The sequence below is a fragment of the Macaca thibetana genome, chromosome 6 (genome assembly GCF_024542745.1).
Source record: "Macaca thibetana thibetana isolate TM-01 chromosome 6, ASM2454274v1, whole genome shotgun sequence".
Lineage (NCBI taxonomy): Eukaryota > Metazoa > Chordata > Mammalia > Primates > Cercopithecidae > Macaca > Macaca thibetana.
In genome coordinates this window covers 139,388,396-139,406,093 of record NC_065583.1, presented here as the reverse complement: position 1 = coordinate 139,406,093, position 17,698 = coordinate 139,388,396, and the positions used below count along the sequence as shown (strand labels likewise).

At 43.7% G+C, this 17,698-nt stretch overlaps 1 protein-coding gene across 2 annotated transcripts in view; it reads right to left on the bottom strand.

The window, feature by feature from the left end:
- Positions 1–17,698, bottom strand: part of EGFLAM (EGF like, fibronectin type III and laminin G domains) — a 200,888-nt gene that overhangs the window by 94,855 nt on the left and 88,335 nt on the right. For both annotated transcript variants that reach the window (XM_050795117.1, XM_050795118.1), the window contains exons 4-5: positions 13,817–13,934; positions 12,132–12,267 (exon numbers count right to left, since the gene is read on the bottom strand). In XM_050795117.1, the coding sequence (XP_050651074.1) occupies positions 12,132–12,267; positions 13,817–13,934 (254 nt within the window). The remainder of the gene's footprint in view (positions 1–12,131; positions 12,268–13,816; positions 13,935–17,698) is intronic.

Here is a 17,698-nt window from a genome sequence, read left to right as displayed (position 1 = left end):
GATCACCTTCCAGTATAATTTTATACTTCTGTCTTTTCTCCGGGGCTGTGAGCTCATTAAACATGGTGACTTTGTCTTCTTCATCTCCGTGTTCCTTGAGATGTCTGCATGATCTTTCAAAGACTGGAACACTACCAGTCCCTTTCCTGTTTAACAACTTTCCATAGTTCCCTATTCCCTTCAGGATACATATGGGCTCCTCCATAAGGCCTTTGTTTGGTGTGATCCTCCCTACCCATCTCTCACCCCACAGAGCTCCAGGCTTTCTAAGCAATTCCAGGAACATTTTCTTCTTGCCTCCAAGCCATTGCTTAAGTGGCTTCCTCAGCCTAAGCCTTTCATGTTGCTTCCTCCCTCCCCTTTTGCCTGGTAATCTCTGATGTGTCCTTCTTTGCTCTCATAAGAAGCCTTCCTTCCTTCAAAACTAGGTCAGATCAAGCTTATGTTTCTCTAGGTTCCTGGTCGCCATGTCTGCCTACAACACTCACTACTCCTCTGAACTCTGTCCATCTGCATTCCCCAGTAGACTGTCCAAGGATAGAGTCTACAGCTTATTTATTCATCCCTAAATCTCTTGTATGTTTTTCACATGAGATGCTCAATACATACATGTTTGTATGAACGTATGCTCATAGGAGGTATCCAATAAAGGGTGATTGAGCTGAATTAAAATATCTTCAGAATTCAACTTAGAAATAGCATGACGCCCTAAATCAGGGTTGGCAAATTTCAGCCAGCTGCCAGTGTTAGTAAATAAAGTTTTACTGGAACACAACCACACCCATTTAGGTACTGTTTATGGCTGCTTTCTTACTACAGTGGCAGAGTTGAGCAGTTGAGACAGAGTTCACACAGCTGGCAAAGCACAGAATATTTACTATCTGATCCTGTGAGAAAAAGTTTACCAACCCCCGATCTAAGACAACAGCATGCTTTAACCCGGCTTGTGCCACTCTGACAATCCAATGAAGCCTATGAACCCCTTCTCAGAGTGATGTTTTTAAATGCATCAAATATATAGGTTCACAAAGGAAATCAATTGTATTGTAAAGAATGATCAAAATAATAAAAATCATGAAATAATATACTTCTTTATTAATACATTAAATTTAAAAACCTAGCAATGGATTTAATAACTATACTAATTTCAAAGTCGTGATAAACATAACTGCTATTTCAAGATATGTGCGACCATTGTAACCGGACGGTTATCCGGATGTAACCAGATAAGAAAATACCTGTGATTCTAATGTTGATAGGGTCACAAGAATTGTTAATACGATTGTGATTTATTGTCTACATTCATTTTTGAAGAAACTGCTAAATTTCCATTGGTAAAACTAAGGATATATATATTTTTTCCAATCCAAGTCCAGGGACCCCTTGAATTCTATCCAGGAAACCCTTGGGGATCTATGGACTGCCGGTTAAACACCCTGCTCTAAGAGAAGAGATGCGATCCCATAGATTACCCAGGGCAAACACAACAGGGTGAGAGAAAACCTCCCGCTCAGAAAAGCCTCTGACTCTGTCAATTTTACAGACTGGTTTTATGCAGGATTTGCTCTACACTAAATGAATTGCAGAGAAAAGTCCAAAACTACTCAGTAGTCAAAGATGAGAAAAAAAAAAAAGGTGTATTATTTGACCTTCAGCTTTCAGCCTTCTTTCTTTAGGTACAAATTGGTTTAACCAAATGACAAACAGATGGATACAATGGGGTTATGATAAACTCAGCTGGCAATTTGTCCCAGGTGGGGCAATAGGAGAGCACACTTCATTTACAGTTTACAGATGGCTCCCAAAGCTGTTTCATAATTCAATTTATGTCAATTGCCATCAATCTAACCAGGGATTATATCAGGAATGCTTAGGGTAGGAGGAATGGAAGCTTTACGGGATCAATTTGCCAAACTATAGGCTGGACTTCTTTAAATCCTTTAGAGTAGCCCTTCCATTAGGGCCTGAGCAAAGGGACTTGACAGCTTCCAGAATTTCTAGGACCAGGTGCCAGGCTAGAAGGTGGTTCTAAGATTTTCAGTTTCAAAACTAAAAGTATGGAAAAGAATTCTTTGTGAAGCAGCACTTGTTGCCTGTCATATGAAATCCCAGCTGACATCCAAGCAAGCTCATTCTTGCTTATATCTAATTCTATTGCTGATGGTAATGAAAGCTCATACTCAAATAGCAAAACTTCTAACACTTTTTTTTGAAAAGAAAGGGAGTTTGGGGGGTTGTTTTCTCCCATTTTCCCCCAAAATTAACTGTATAAGAATAATTCTTTAAATATTTTCAATTCTAACTTTTGGGGGCTAGTAAGCCAACATCAGATTACATCACTCTTAAATATTGCAGTCATATGCCCAAGTTTTGCTATATATTCCAGTAAAATGCTATGAAGAATGGTGGCAGTTTACTTAGTTACTATGCTGAGCTCTAAGACATGAATTTGCATTCCACATGAAATAAAATCACAGTAGGAACTTTCAAGTTAGTCATACACATTTAGGTATCATTTGAAGATTTACCACATCTTGAGATTACTTTTATGATGAAAAACCGATAGCAATAAATAAACTTTCAGTTGGGATTGAAGTGGGGCATTGGTGAGGGGTCGGGGGATGCATATGATCCTTGTTGGCTCTTACATGGTTTTTATTTCTGTAGTGGGTGAGGTCAGATGTTGGTTACCATTGTGGCCTCTGATATTGGTGGTAAAGGATTCACTGAATTACTTGGGGGTAATGCTTTTTACATTATTTACTCAAAAATAAGTAACTGTTAGTGTGAAGATACATTTGCATGTGGCTCAGGTTAAAAAAAAAAATCAAAAATCCTCCATGAGCCATTCTTCTAAGTGCTGTACAGACCTTCTCATCTCTGCAACCCTTCTGAGGTAGCCACTATTACCATCCATATTTTACAGCAGAGGAAAGTAAGGCTTAGCAGGACTAAGCGGGTTGCTCAGGGATCCAGCTAGTTGCTGGTATCCTCTAGATCAAGCTTGTCCAACTCACTGTCTGAGGGCCACATGTGGCCCAGGACAGCTTTGAATGTGGCCCAAAATAAATTTGTAAACTTTCTTAACACATTATGAGATTTTTTTTTTTTTTTTTTTTTTAGTTCATCAGCTATCGTTAGTGTGTTTTACGTGTGGCCCAAGACATTTCTTCCTCTTCCAATGTGGCCCAGGGAAGCCAAAAGATTGGACACCCCTGCTCTAGATCAATCCCATGACTACCGGTGTCCAAATGCTTACCAGCACCTATTTGACATGTGGTGTGTTTACAGTGCTATGTGCTATATTCCAAACAAAGGAGCGAGGTAGACGTTGCCTTCATGTTCCAAGAGGAAGACAGACCTTGAAAAAGTAATTAACTACGAGTGTGCTGAGTATTGAAAGTAAATGTTGGAGGTATAGCTAACCTAATCTGGGAGTAGGTGAACGTAGTCAGGCAGAGCTTCCTGGAGGAAGTGACGCTTAAAGGGGAGTCCTGAAGGATGAACAAGAGTTAGCTAAGTAAGGAGGTAGAAGAGCTATCCTGACAGGATAGCAATCATAAAGACTTGTAGCCAGGGAGGGTGCGGTGGATCATGTCTACAATCCCAGCACTTTGCGAGGCCGAGGTGGGTGGATCACTTGAGGTCAGGAGTTCGAGACCAGCCTGGCTAACATGGTGAAACCCTATGTCTACTAAAAATACAAAAAAAAAAAAATAGCTGGGCATGGTGGCACATGCCTGTAATCCTAGCTACTTGGGAGGCTGAGATAGGAGGATTGCTTGAACCTGGGAAGTGGAGGTTGCAGTGAGCTGAGATCACACCGCTGCACTCCAGCCTGGGTGACAGAGCGAGACTAGATTCTATCTGAAAAATAAATTAATTAATTAAATAAAATAATTTGAAAACACACTTGTAGCCAGGAACAAGCAGGTTATGTAGGAAAGCAGAAAACACCCACTGAGAAAGCCATATAGGAATAGTTTGCATTGATTGAGCACTTACTAAGGGCTCAGTGCTGTTCTAGGCATTTCATGTGTGTCAACTCATGTAATTTCATAATAACCCCATGAGGCAAGTAAATTATTATCCCCATTCTGTTGTCTGAGGCCCCGAGAAGTTAAATAACCCACCAAAGATCACACAGCTTAGAAGTGGTAGAGACAGGGTTTGCACTAGGGAGTCCAGCCCAGAGCCTGTGTGTTACTCTATCCGTCCATACTGCCTCCCCTACATCTTGATACTAGACGAGCAGAGTCACAGGATTTGAGATGTCACGCATCCAGTATGCCTTAATTTGCAGAGAAAGAAACTGAGGACTGGAATCAAGCAACTTCACCAGGCTTAGAGGCTGGTTCAGAACTGTCTCTTCTGATTCCACATTTGGACACACTTAAACCTCAAGAGATGATACCATGAATCAGGCTGTAAGCCTCAATTCTGAATGAGAAACTCCTTTAACCTTCACAGCTTTTGACCTTGACCATGAGTCAAATCACATCATCCCTTACAACTGTTCAAAGAAAATCCATCCTCTGTTCAGCTTCCATTCTGAATCCCAGACTTGATCTTCATTTCAGTAACAGCCTTTGCAGGGTCACTTCCTGTGAGAAAACTAATTAAGTTCCTTTGTTACTTACAGAATATGGAAATCTATGATGAGATGGAAGGAGAGATGACTTTTAACAAAAATATCAATTTGCGAGTAATACTTTAAAAAACCCACCCAGGTTGCATGACCTTGAAATTCTCAAATGAAACCAGTATGTAGGTGCTGCAATCCACCTAGAAGCAGCCCTGTGTGAAGATGAATTCTTCAAGTCTTATTATGGAAGGCATCTGCCAGGGACCAGAGAATTATTTAGGCAGAAAAGTCAGAAAGGAAGAAGCTGAGATCCGGCCACTGCACTCCAGCCTGGGCGACAGAGCAAGACTCCGCCTCAAAAAAAAAAAAAAAAAAAAAAAAAAAAAAAAGGAAGCATTGCTCCTTCTCACTTACTAATATAAATATCTTATGTTGAGATTTAGAGATCAATGTTTCTTGACCTGAATCCCTAAAACATACAGAGACATGTTCTGAACTTTCACATGTACCCAAAATAAACCAATAGTAGACTTTGTGTGTGTGTCTGTGTTTGAGTCTCACTCTGTCGCCCAGACTGGAGCGCAGTGGGGTGATCTAGGTTCACTGCAATCTCCGCCTCCTGGGTTCAAGTAATTCTTGTGCCTCAGCCTCCCGAGTAGCTGGGATTACAGGCGTGTGCCACCACCCCCGGCTAATTTTTGTATTTTTAGTAGAGATGGGGTTTCACCATGTTGGTAAGGCTGGTCTCAAACTCCTGGCCTCAAGTTATCTGCCTCTTTGGAACTGGGATTACTGGGGTTACAGGCATGAGCCACCGCACCTGGCCAATGGTGGACTTTTAAACTAAAAACAACTGTTGCTGAGCTTTAGCCTGCCCTGTCCAGCAGGTAACAATGCAAAGCTCTGAAGCAGTTTTAGCCAATAAGGTGACACCTTCAGAAAAACTGTAGGTAAGTTAAAAGAAAACTATTTTTCACCTTCATCCAACTCGATAGACAGCATACGACAGGCATGGCACCCCAATTGGAACTTCAGTGATGAGGACCGTTTTTCCAGGTCTTTGGTTTTCATTGCCACCATACTATATATTATTTGCTTATGAGAAAGGCACTTACCCTGGGGAAATTCTTAGGCAGATGGAGGAAGGTTTCTTAGATATTTATAGCCAACATATTTCAAAACATACATAGCTATATTTATGCTTGGTTCTTATTTTAATAAACACTAAGCATTGCTGCCCCCAAAGAAATTTTCAGTGTCACTTTAGAAAAGAAATATTCTCCTTCACCTCAAATACATGGCTTTTGTGTTTTAAAAAAGCAAGTAAAAGTGTTTAAAACACTGCAAAATATGTTACAGCCTGAAGGCTGACTCAGAACTTGCCTCTTCAGATCTTTTCTGAAAATCTATGGCTACAAAGAAAGCTAACAAATAGCCTCCAGACCAACTTTGGGGGAGATCATGAAGACTCCTGCCATCTAAAAGCTTTTATTCTGCCTGGGCCTGAGACCAAGCTCTTCTCTGAGGCAGTTACTGAGAGCGCCTTCAGGGTGCTCACACCTGAGGTGTCCTCTATTTGGGGGGTAGTAGAAGCTGGATGAAGAACAAAAATTTGCTTGGTCCTAAGCCCCTGACTCAAGATATCATCATATTATGCATAAGGTCTACTTGAAATATCATGAAAACTAGCAAATAAGTAAGTAGGCAGCACTCCCATGCCCTGGTCTCATGATTTTTCAGGTTAATCTTCTATTAACCAGAGGTCTCACTCTGTTGCCCGAGCTGGAATACAGTGGCACAATTACAGCTCACTGTAGCCTAAAACTCTTGGGCTCAAGTGGTCTTCCTGCCTCAGTCTCCTGAGTAGCTGGGATTTCAAATGTGAGATAGCTTTCCTGGTTTAGTTGAATATTAAAAAAAAAAAAAATTTCACTTGAACCCGGGAGGCAGAGGTTGCAGTGAGCTGAGATCGTGCCACTGCACCCCAGCCTGGGCGACAGAGCAAGACTCCATCTCAAAAAAAAAAAAAAAAAGAAAAAAAAAAAAAGAAAAAATTTCTTAGACTATCTCCTAACAATGTCTTTGAAATCTTTATCTCCATCGAATGGCAAATAAGAAGAGTAACCAATGTAGAAGTGCCCATCAAGACAGAGAGAGGACTGGAACCTTACCTTCCAGTGACAGAATTTAGACAAGAACTTCACATTAAGCTATCTGAATCTGAGGATAACTTCTGAATCTAAGAGTCCTGCCTCTTACGTGTATAATAATAAGGACCTTTTTTGCTCACACAAAACCTGTCATGTGTATTTCTGTACACAGGAAGTAGAAAAAGGAAGTCACTATTAAACATTAAATGGACCTCTCTGGGGAAAATAAAATAACTGAAGACAACGGTCCCCCCACCCCCCACCCAAAGCCTTTCATCCTTTCTTACTGTCTGAGTCTCTTTGGACTGTTACAATGAATACCATAAACTAGGTAACTTATAAACAACAGAAATTGATTGCTCACAGTTCTGGAGGCCGGGAAGTCCAAGATCAAAGTGCCAGCAGATTCAGTGTCTGGTGAGGGTCCATTGACTGGTGAGGGTCTGCCTTCTTTTCTTTTTTTTCTTTTCGAGACAGGGTCTCACTCTGATGCCCAGGCTAGAGTGTAGTGACATGATCATGGCTCACTGCAGCCTTGATCTCTGAAGCTCAAGTGATCCTCCTGCCTCAGCCTCCTGAGCAGCTGGAACTACAGTATGCAATACCACACCTGGCTAATTTTTTAATGTTGCCCAGGCTGAGGGTCTCCTTTCTGGTTCGTAGATGGCATCTTACCACTGTGTTCTTACATGGTGAAAGGGGTGAGAGACCTCCTGGGCCTTTTATACAAATGCCACTAATCCTATTCCTAAGGGCTCTGCCCTCATGACTTAATCACGTCCCAAAGACCTCATTCTAATACTATCACCTTGGGTGTTCGAATTTAACGTATGAGTTTTGTGGAGGACATAAACATTGAGACCATACGTAGCACACACAAACTACAGTTTCAGAGTTAGAGCCCAGGAAAGCTCTTTCTGAACATACATTCACTCACTTATAATGGGATAGGCTCCGAGATGTTTACAAGTGGATTTATTTTGCAGCCAAACATTAAATGCTGCAACAAGCTATGGAGGCTTTCTTTCAGGAATACATCAAACAGCAGCCTGAGATGAGGTTTCTCATTTCCTCAGCCAGCAGGGCTCTGGGCAGGCTGGGTCTAAGCTTCCATCTCTGAAGGTGAGTCACAAACATGAAAGGACATGGGGATTCATAAAAAGAGCACTGGGCCGGAAGTCAGGAGAATTCGGTTCTAATTTTATTCTGTCCCCAACCAGTCATTTTTATCTTGGCAAAGTAACTTATGCAATGGAGTCTCAATTTCTACTTTTGTGAAAAGGAAATAATGGGACTGTAGGATGGAAACAGATACACACTGAATGTCTACATGTAGAGATACTTTATGAGGAGTATAAGCAAGAGCTCTGCAATGAGGGTTGCACTTGCTTGATATTATAGAGGAGGAAATAGGGGTTCTGAGAAAGGATAACTTGGCTGAAGTTACAAATTCTGGAAGAGATAGAGGCAGAATTCCTAGCACAGGGGATGTAACAAGCGACTGGGCCTTCCCATATTCCCATATTCCATTTAGAATTCAACGATGTACGAGAATTCTAAATTTGAAGCTAACCTTCCAGACACTGTGAAGGTATTTGTCAAGGTAAAGAGATAAATATATATTAGCAGTTGGTTGGAACGGCATACAATTTTAAAATATACATAAGAAGCCAGGCACGGTGGCTCATGCCTGTAATCCTAGCACTTTGGGAGGCCGAGGCGGGTGGATCACCTGAGGTCAGGAGTTTGAGACCAGCCTGACCAACATGGTGAAATCCCATCTCTACTAAAAATACAAAAATTAGCCAGGCGTGGTGGTGGGTGCCTGTAATCCCAGCTACTCAGGAGGCTGAGACAGGAGAATCACTTGAACTTGGGAGGCAGAGGTTGCAGTAAACCAAGATCATGCCGTTGCACTCCAGCCTGGGTGACAAGAGTGAAACTCTGCCTCAAAGTATACATATATGAATTTGAGACCTTGAGCCCCTAGATATTAGAGAGCTCTGAATGTTAAAATGCATTTTAATTGGAATTATAGTTGTACATAACACCCACATATACCTTATACTTTTGTAGGTTTTTAACATCCACACAGCTTTTTCTTACACAAAGCTCTTTCTCTTTCCCATATTTTCAAGAATATCACTTGATCCTCCTAACCATACACTATAAGGCTGGAAGATGTCATCGCCCACATTTTATAGATAAGGAGTTTATAGCCGATGCCTCTGGGGTCATGGCACCTCCCCTTGTCCTACTTCTGATTTCAGCAGCAGCTGTGGCATGGACAGTTCTTGGAGGGCTCAGACTCGCCTCCTGCAGCCAGCATGTGACCTCAGACATATGCTGTACTCCTGTTACTCCTCACCTCTCCGGACTCCCCGCTTCATCATAAAATGTGGGGGAGTTATACCCTCGGGGCAATGCTCAAAGTGGATCCATGTCTCCTGCCTTTTTCATGGTCAACGTGAGAAGAATTCTGTGGGTTTCAGAGAGATCTCAATGGAATCAAGACCCCAGTGAAGACCCCATTGCCTACAGCAGTGACTTAACTAACACACCCTTATATATATCCTCCTTTCCTGTCTCATTCTCCCCACTCTCTCATTCCCACTTCCAAATAAACTATTTGCACCCAAGTCCTTATCTGCAGCTCTCTTTTGAGGGGACTCCACACTATGAGAGGCATCAAGGCTCAGTAGGGGAAGTAACCCGTGCGGGGCCACACGGCTGCCAATAGAGAAGGCGGCACTCTCTCCCAGTTCTTCTGTCTGAATCCAGTGACTCTCTTTCATCTTCTATTTTCAGGCATGCACACAAGGTTAAGAAACTGCCATTTCTACCTTATATAGATATAGAGAACATTTTAAAAATACGTGTTTGAACAAAAAATTAATAATAAATAATGCTTACCGTTGCTCAGGGTTACACGGATTATCTTCCAGGCTACCATAAAAACATAAAAAACTGCTTTTTGTTTTTTTTTGGAGACAGAATCTCGCTCTGTACCCCAGGCTGGAGTGCAGTGGTATAATCTCGGCTCACTGCAACCTCTGCCTCCTGGGTTCAAGCAATTCTCATGCCTCAGCCTCCTGAGTAGGTGGGATTACAGGCATCCACCACCATGCCCGGCTAAGTTTTGTATTTTTAGTAGAGACGGGGTTTCACCATGTTGGTCAGGCTGGTCTCAAACTCCTGACCTCAGGTGACCTGCCTGCCTTTACCTCCCAAAGTGCTGGGATTGCAGGCATGAGCCACCACGCCTGGCCAGAACTGTGCATTTTTCAAAATTTTAAAGTATTACATCTTCCTTTGCTGGTGTTGTCTAATGTATCTGTGGTAGTAAATTATATGTTAAGTTTTGCCCCAAGTTTTACAGATGAGAAAGCTGAAGTTTTAGGATTTTCAGTGTAGCACATTTAACCAGTATTGGAACCAGGATTAGAATCTTTTTTATTTTAGGGATATTCCAGGTTTTGCCTACAAAATCTGTTCAATGGCAGGGGTGTAGATTATCTTCAATGCAAAGCATTGTTCTGGGGCTTTGCAGTGGGCATTATAAAAAAAAGAATTCTTAGAATCTGTGCCCCCTTTTTCCAGTAATTGTACCATGGTTTTCCTTTGAGGATCCAATCCTCTTGAATACTCAATCCACATAATCCAGGTTTGAGTGAACAACCCGCTGTTAATTCCACTGGAATATGACCAGTGCCTGACCAATCAATGAATTCTCCCCACACGGGCCACAGTGACTTGTGCAAAGGATGGAAAGGGACCTCAGCTTGGCCAATGAGAATAAATATTGAGATTTTGCTGGGTCCATGGAGAAAGCCACTCTCCTTCCTAGGGAGATAGGCTGGTCACTGCAGGTCTTGACTGCCTGGTGGCCATTTTGCCACCATATAGGAAAAGTCCATCTAAATGTGAAGCCACTAAAGCAGAGAGGTGCATGGAGTCATACTGCTGAATTGACACGGATCTAGCCTCCCCTGAATTTAGATTTGCTGCTGGACTTTACAGTAACAGGAGCTGATGCATTACTGCCTCATCTTCTCCTTTCACGCTTCTGACACTTGTAATTTAACAAATCCTGTGTGAAACACTCCGTACTCAAGCATTAAAGAGATTCAGTGCAGTACCTCACCTCTGAAGAAACAAATATCTGCTTTCCATTACCAAGGAATAGGCTAGGAAGTCAAACACAGAAGTAGAGCTAATCAAATCTTGGGAGAATCCTTTGTCCCCGTTTCAGAGAACCTTAGGAATGAGGTCCTGAGTCAGTCTCTTTATGAATGCAGAAAGCAGCAGGCCTCAGACCAGCCTCATCACCTTTAACGTAGGGAATCCCAACTCTACAAGCATTGTTTTCAGACTCACTCACCAGCCACCGCTTCCATTCAAAATCAAACAGCAACTAGAGTTCAGAGGAAATACCTTAGATTGGGAATTTTTTGTTGACCTTTGTTTTCCTTTCTCTCTTTCTTTAAAATGACATAGCAGTACTAACTTGAGAATAAATGCTTTAATATCTATAAAAAATGTCCAGTCACTCTCTACCCTCTGTTAAGCTGAATAAGAAGAAATGGAGAGGTAGATGAAAGAAAAACATTGAGGCCAAACCAAGACACTTGTCCCAAGGCAATACGGACGTGAAAGAAACAATGGGTTGTCCTTGTTTTTAAGAGATTTTCCCCCTGCTCCTAAGAAACAGCATCATCAAATATTTACTTTGATATATAATATTTCAAAGCCAAGAGGGCAAGGCTCATGCTTGAAATGTAGGCAGGCTTATCGGAAATGGTACCTCAGCAGTTTTCAGAGCCTAGAACAGTCTCTGACTGTGCCAGGGAAATGAGGAAGAGGTATGTGATACAGAGGTATGTGATACAGATACCAGATGACCCACCAACAAAGAGGTGTGGGGATCATTACTGGTCCAAGTACATACATGGGCTTCCAAGCCTGTGTTCGCTCTTAAATATACACGTGGTAGAGACCTGGAGGTGACTCTCCTCATTGTCTTACATCAGGCTTGGAATTCTGACATCTACACATTTTTTTCTCCTTTCTTTTTTTTTTTTTAGATGGAGTCTTGCTCTGTTGCCCAGGCTGGAGTGCAATGACATGATCTCAGCTCACTGCAACCTCCGCCTCCCGGGTTCAAAGGTTTCTCCTGCCTCAGCCTCCTGAGTAGCTGGGATTACAGGTGCATGCCGCCACGCCCGGCTAATTTTTGTGTTTTTAGTAGAGACAGGGTTTCACCATGTTGGCCAGGATGGTCTTAATCTCCTGACCTTGTGACCCACCCACCTCAGCCTCTCAAAGTGCTGGGATTACAGGTGTGAGCCACCATGCCCGGCACACATTTGACTTTTGAATGTGACATACAGACTTACCTGATGAATTCCACAGAATAGTACTGAATAGGGGCGCTTCCTTCACTTGCTCCAGGTTTCCAAGACAGGGCCACCTCAGAATCCGAAACCACAATGACATGTGGCTGCTGGGGAGCTGCCGGAGGCAGGCAGGAATCTAGGTGGGACAACAAACACAACCAGACTAGGCTGGTGGTCTCAGCCGTTGGAGAGGTTTAATATAATACATAAACAGCACGAGTGCTTCCTATACCCAAAATATCTCTGTTCAGAACAGCCTCAAAACCCAAACCAAACAAATACAAAAACGTAATCACAACTTGATCACTGTGTGAGGTTCGAATCAATGAGAGCTGGTCTTCCCTTTTCCCCGCTGCACCCCTGACTGCAAATCCAATTAATTGTGTCCCAGTCACTAATCCTGGGACACACAGTGGTTAAGTTCCCTGGAAAACCTTCTATCACATTCTCAACTCCTAACAGCCTTCCATCTGTGTTTGCATTGTCAGAACTGATATTTACCTTCAAGGAAAATTAAATGCTTACAATCACTGCCAATCATTCTTTTCTCTGTGTGTTTTGCCCCTGACAATCAGAATGCATAGTAATGGTAGGTCATTTGGGAAATGCCCTTCTACGTAAAGAGGCAGGAGTCACCCATGAGCCCATCACCTTAAGTGACCGCTATTTCTGATCACATCCGGACACACACATCTCCTAGCCTTTGTTAACACTACTCCAACTGCCTGGGAGACCTTTCCTGTCTTTTCTTCCTAGCAAAATCCTATGCATTTTTTTGTAACTCAGGCCAAAGGTAGGACTCCTTCTGAAAGCCTGTGAGGCTGGGGCAGAGGAAGTGTGCCCTCCCGTGTGCTCCACAGCCTCCGGTGCAGTCCTTAGAAGTGCTGCTGTCACCAGGCGCAGTGGCTCATGCCTGTAATCCCAGTACTTTGGGAGGCCGAGGCAGGTGGATCACAAGGTCAGGAGTTTGAGACCAGCCTGGCCAATATGGTGAAACCCGGTTTCCACTAAAAATGCAAAAATTAGTCAGGTGTGGTGGCGTGTGCCTATAGACCCAGCCACTCGGGAGGCTGAGGAAGAAGAATCGCTTGAACCCGGGAGGTAGAGGTTGCAGTGAGCCAAGATTGCACCACTACACTCCAGCCTGGGTGACAGAATGAGACTGTCTCAAAAAAAAAAAAAAAAAAAAAAAAAAAAAAAAGAAGTGCTGCTGTCACTCATTTGTCATTGGCTTCTCCTTCCACAAAAAGCTCCTTGCCAGCAGTGACTACCATCAACCCAACTTTGTACCCTACTGTCCAGCTTGGTGCCACCTCTAAAAACATTAGTTGCATTCCCTTTGCCTATAAATCTCTTCTCCCACTCCCCTTCCTCACCTTCTTAATTCTTACTTACCTGTCTCCACCAATTGTCATCTCTTCAGGGAATTCTTCCGTTATCCCTGTGTTGTATGTTCCTACAGTGCTGAAGCACCGATCACACTCTGTGACTACACACTAATGAGGGAATGTCTTGACTTACCCCACTAAGTTCTGAGAGGGCAGGGGCTGTGCTTACTTTTGTTTTCTACTGAATTGCCAGAGCCTAGCACAGTGCTTGGCACACAGGAGGTCCCTATTGATATTTGCTGAATGAAGGATGCATGAGCAGCCTGCCACCTAATAATGAATTTGAACCTACTTTACCTTCGGACAAAGTGGTGACATGCCGAGGAGAGCTCAGCCGCCCTTTGCCAGCCTGGCTGTAAGCTGCTATGCTCACGCGATATTCAGTGCCTGGTTTCAAGTCTCCAATCACTTCCTCCTGTCAATGACCAAACAAGAAAGATGCCAACAATCAGAAGATTTGTTTGAGCAAATTGTATGATTTCCATGAGGTTTATATCTCGAGGTCCCTGTGAAATTGCTTGGCATAGAGAATGTTTTGCTTTATCTAGGACTGGCCCAGTTTTAAGCTTTGCCAAGAAAAAAATGACCATGACATATTTTCCAAGACTGGAGGATGGCCCTTTATTGAAATCTATCCATGGTCCTAGAACTGGATACATTCACACTAGCAAATGTTACTGTGAACATCAGAATTCTTTGATCAAAGTACAGGCTGCTGGAGGGCAGGTGATGATTCTTTCCAAGGCTGGAATTCTCCAGTTCCTTCTTTCCATTCGCAGATTTCAGATGCTCAGGGAATAGCTACAGCTGCACACTGAGGTCTTGATTTGTACCTAGAAAGTAGGGACTGGAATTTCAGTTCTCAAATTTTAAACAGCATTAGAACTACCCGGAAGACTTTCTTAAAAGTGTGTCTGTGTGTGTGTGTGTGTGTGTGTGTGTGTGTGTGTATGTCTGTACTTCCCCTGCACAAAGGGCCCCAAGCAGGAAGCCCCAGCCGAAGAGGGCTTTCTCCACCTTGAGCTTTGGCAAAAGTGGTGTGTCCCCAAAGCTACAGTGCTACATAGTAATTGGGAGACTGGTGGGAAGCAGCAGCCCATTGTAGTGGAAAGGCACTGTCATTGTAGTCAACCAGCCCTGGGCTTGAATCCTGATTCTGCCACTTATTACTAGCTGTGTCCTTGATATTAAATTCATTAAGCCTCACTTTCTTCTTCTGTAAAATAAGCGTGACATATAACCATCTTGCATGATGGTAACATTTGAGATACTGTGTGTAAAGTAGCCAGTATGGAAGATGTGCTCAGGAAATGAGTGGTCATGACTATTGTCTTGGGCATGTGGGAACCTTCCTTTTCTCTGCTTACCTAGGCTCCCGAACTACTCCAAAGGCCAAGCTCTCCCTTTGACACCTTCCCTGACCATGCAGGCCTGGTGATCTCACCCTACTGAAAATTGTGCCACTACTTTAACACATTTACAATGTATTTATTTAAAACTATTACTATTTCTCCTACGGGATTATAAGCAACTTGAGGGCGGGGACCATGTCTTATAATTTCTTCACAACCTCTTTTACAGATGTTTGAACATTCATTGTTGCTAAGAAGAATTAAGGGCATCCCTATGATTTTTTAAAGCATTCAACAAATAATTATTGAATACTTAATACAGTAGTTCTTAAACCCTGATTACACATTAGAATCACTCGTTGATCTAAACGACTGATGCCTGAACTCCACTCCAGACCACTTAAATCAGAATCTACAGGTGACAGAACCAGGCATCTATTTGTTTAAAGCCCTCCAGGTGATTCTAATGTGCAGCTGTTCTGTTCTTGGGCTTGGCTCACCTCTCAGGTCCTGAACTGCCCCATCTGTTCCCCCTCCTCTCATTGTCCTGATCCCCCTAGATCCAGTATCTACCAGATCCTTCTGTATTTACTATGCTCAAGACCCTCACACCTTAAAAACAGTAATTGCCTACCACATCTGCACCCCTAGCTCCTCTCCTCAGAGGCAACCTCCTTGGAGTTCTCTTTGTTGCCTCACCTCCTATTTACTCCTGAACTTACGCCCACCTGGCCACTCTCACTACAAACCTATTGAGATGTTCTTACCAAGACACCGTAACAACTCCGTAGTGAATCCAGTGGGTGCATCTCAGTCTTTAATGACTCGTTGCAGCTTTCAACACCATTGTCCACCCTTGCTTCTTCAATCTCTTGGCTCCATTGGAAATCATGACTCTGCTCCTCTGTGGTCACCTTCTACTTCTCATGTTGCTCATTTCCAATACCCTCCATCCACCCCCCTTTCTCTGCTACCTGTAAGGATTGGTCTTTCCCAGGATTTCACCCTGTCACCATCTTCTCTTCTCCCTCATAGTCTTGCTTAGGTACGCTCCTCTCCCATTCCGTTAGCTTCTGGCACCACCTTCAGGGTGACATCTCCCAACTCTGCACCTCTAGCTCTGGCCTGCCTCCTGGTCTCCAGGCATGGAGTGCCTCTTGAACATCTCTACCCAGAGACTACCAAGCAACCCAAGTGTAACACAACCAAAGCTCAACTAATCATTCCTCCTCCTACTGCCAAAACCAAACCAAAACTTAGCTTCACTGCTTGCTCTCTCTCTCTCTCTCTCTCTCATTACCCAAGGCCAGAATTCCTGATGCTTTCCTCTATGAGTTCACCCTACACCCCTCACCACCATCTAATCAGTTGCCCATGCAGCAGATTCCACCTCTTTCATATCACTTGAATGTGTTTCTGCATTTCATTCTTACAGCCCTTGAAGACCAAGTCCTCATAAATATGACAATGGGCTCTGATTCCCCTGCCACCAGTGCTGCCCTGCCTGTACCTCCAGTCTGGACTCCACAGTGCTATGCTAGTTATCTTTCTAAATCCGCAATCTGATCACATACTTCACACTTTAAAACCCCTCAGAAGAGCATGTTCGTGTCCCCCTGTTTATCCTTCCAGCATCATCCCGTACCATGTTCCCTCCTTACATTCTACATTCCAGTCATACTTAAGAACTTGGCAGGGCTCAAATTTATGCCATTCAATGCCTCTGGGCCTTTGAACCTGCTGCTCCCTCTACATGAAATGTCCTTCTCCCTACTCCTGCCTGGCTCACCCCTACTCATTCTTCATGACTCAGATCAGCTGAGACATTACCTCATTTCTCTGGCCCCGCCCCAGTCTGGTTAGGTGCCCCTTCTCTAGGCTGCCCTGGCGTCCTTGGTGCACCTCAATCTGAGCAACGCTCACCTTGTATTTTAATTATCAGTTGATTTGTCACCTTGTCCCCACCCACTTGAAGCCAGTAAGCAAGTTCTTATTCCTCGGGCATCCCAAAGCTTAGCATAGTGTTACCAGGCATCTAGCAAATGCTCAAGCAATGCTTCTTGATGAATGAATAAATGAACTAATGAATGATGAAAGAAAGAAATCAAGCCAAGATGTCTCATGTAAACAGATGACCTCATCAAGAAGCCAGCTGATACTACTGACCCTGCATCTTGACTCACAGCATCAGTACCCCTGCCCCAGGCCCTGGATTAGCACCTCCTGGGACAGGACTGACTCTCCTGCCCACCTCCTTCCAGCCACCCCACCACATCTTTCAGACCTGCTCCCTTGTCCCATTTCCACCTCGGTGCCTGAGTTCCGGCCCCTTTGACTCCTTGCCTGGGTCTTCAGTCTGCCCCACCCTCCCTCCCTCCCTCCCATCTCCACTCCATTCTACATGTGGCTTCACAAGGGGCCTCTGCTGCACATGTGGACCTGCCTTCAGATCCCCTCTCCGGCTCTACTTCCTCGCATCTGTGCTCCTGAGCTTCACCTTCTGTCTCCAGGTTTCACATCAAGTTTGGTGGTTAAGAGACTGGAGGCAGCAGGTGGATCCAACCCTCTGTTTTCACTCCTCTCCCGACTAACGCTCCAGGCTTTCCTCATGGAAGCAGAAACACTTTCGAACCAACACAGCACTCTCCCAGGCTTCTGCTTTAGGGTCCTTTGCTCCTGGGAAGTCATGATGCTGGATGAAGTGTGGGTGGTGATGTGGATCCAGAGAGTATTGTAGATATCGCTCAATACCAAGCACAGCTACCATTAACTACCAGTGACGGGTGTTTTCTCTGTTTCAGGAACAAAGGGAAGGAAGGCTATGTGT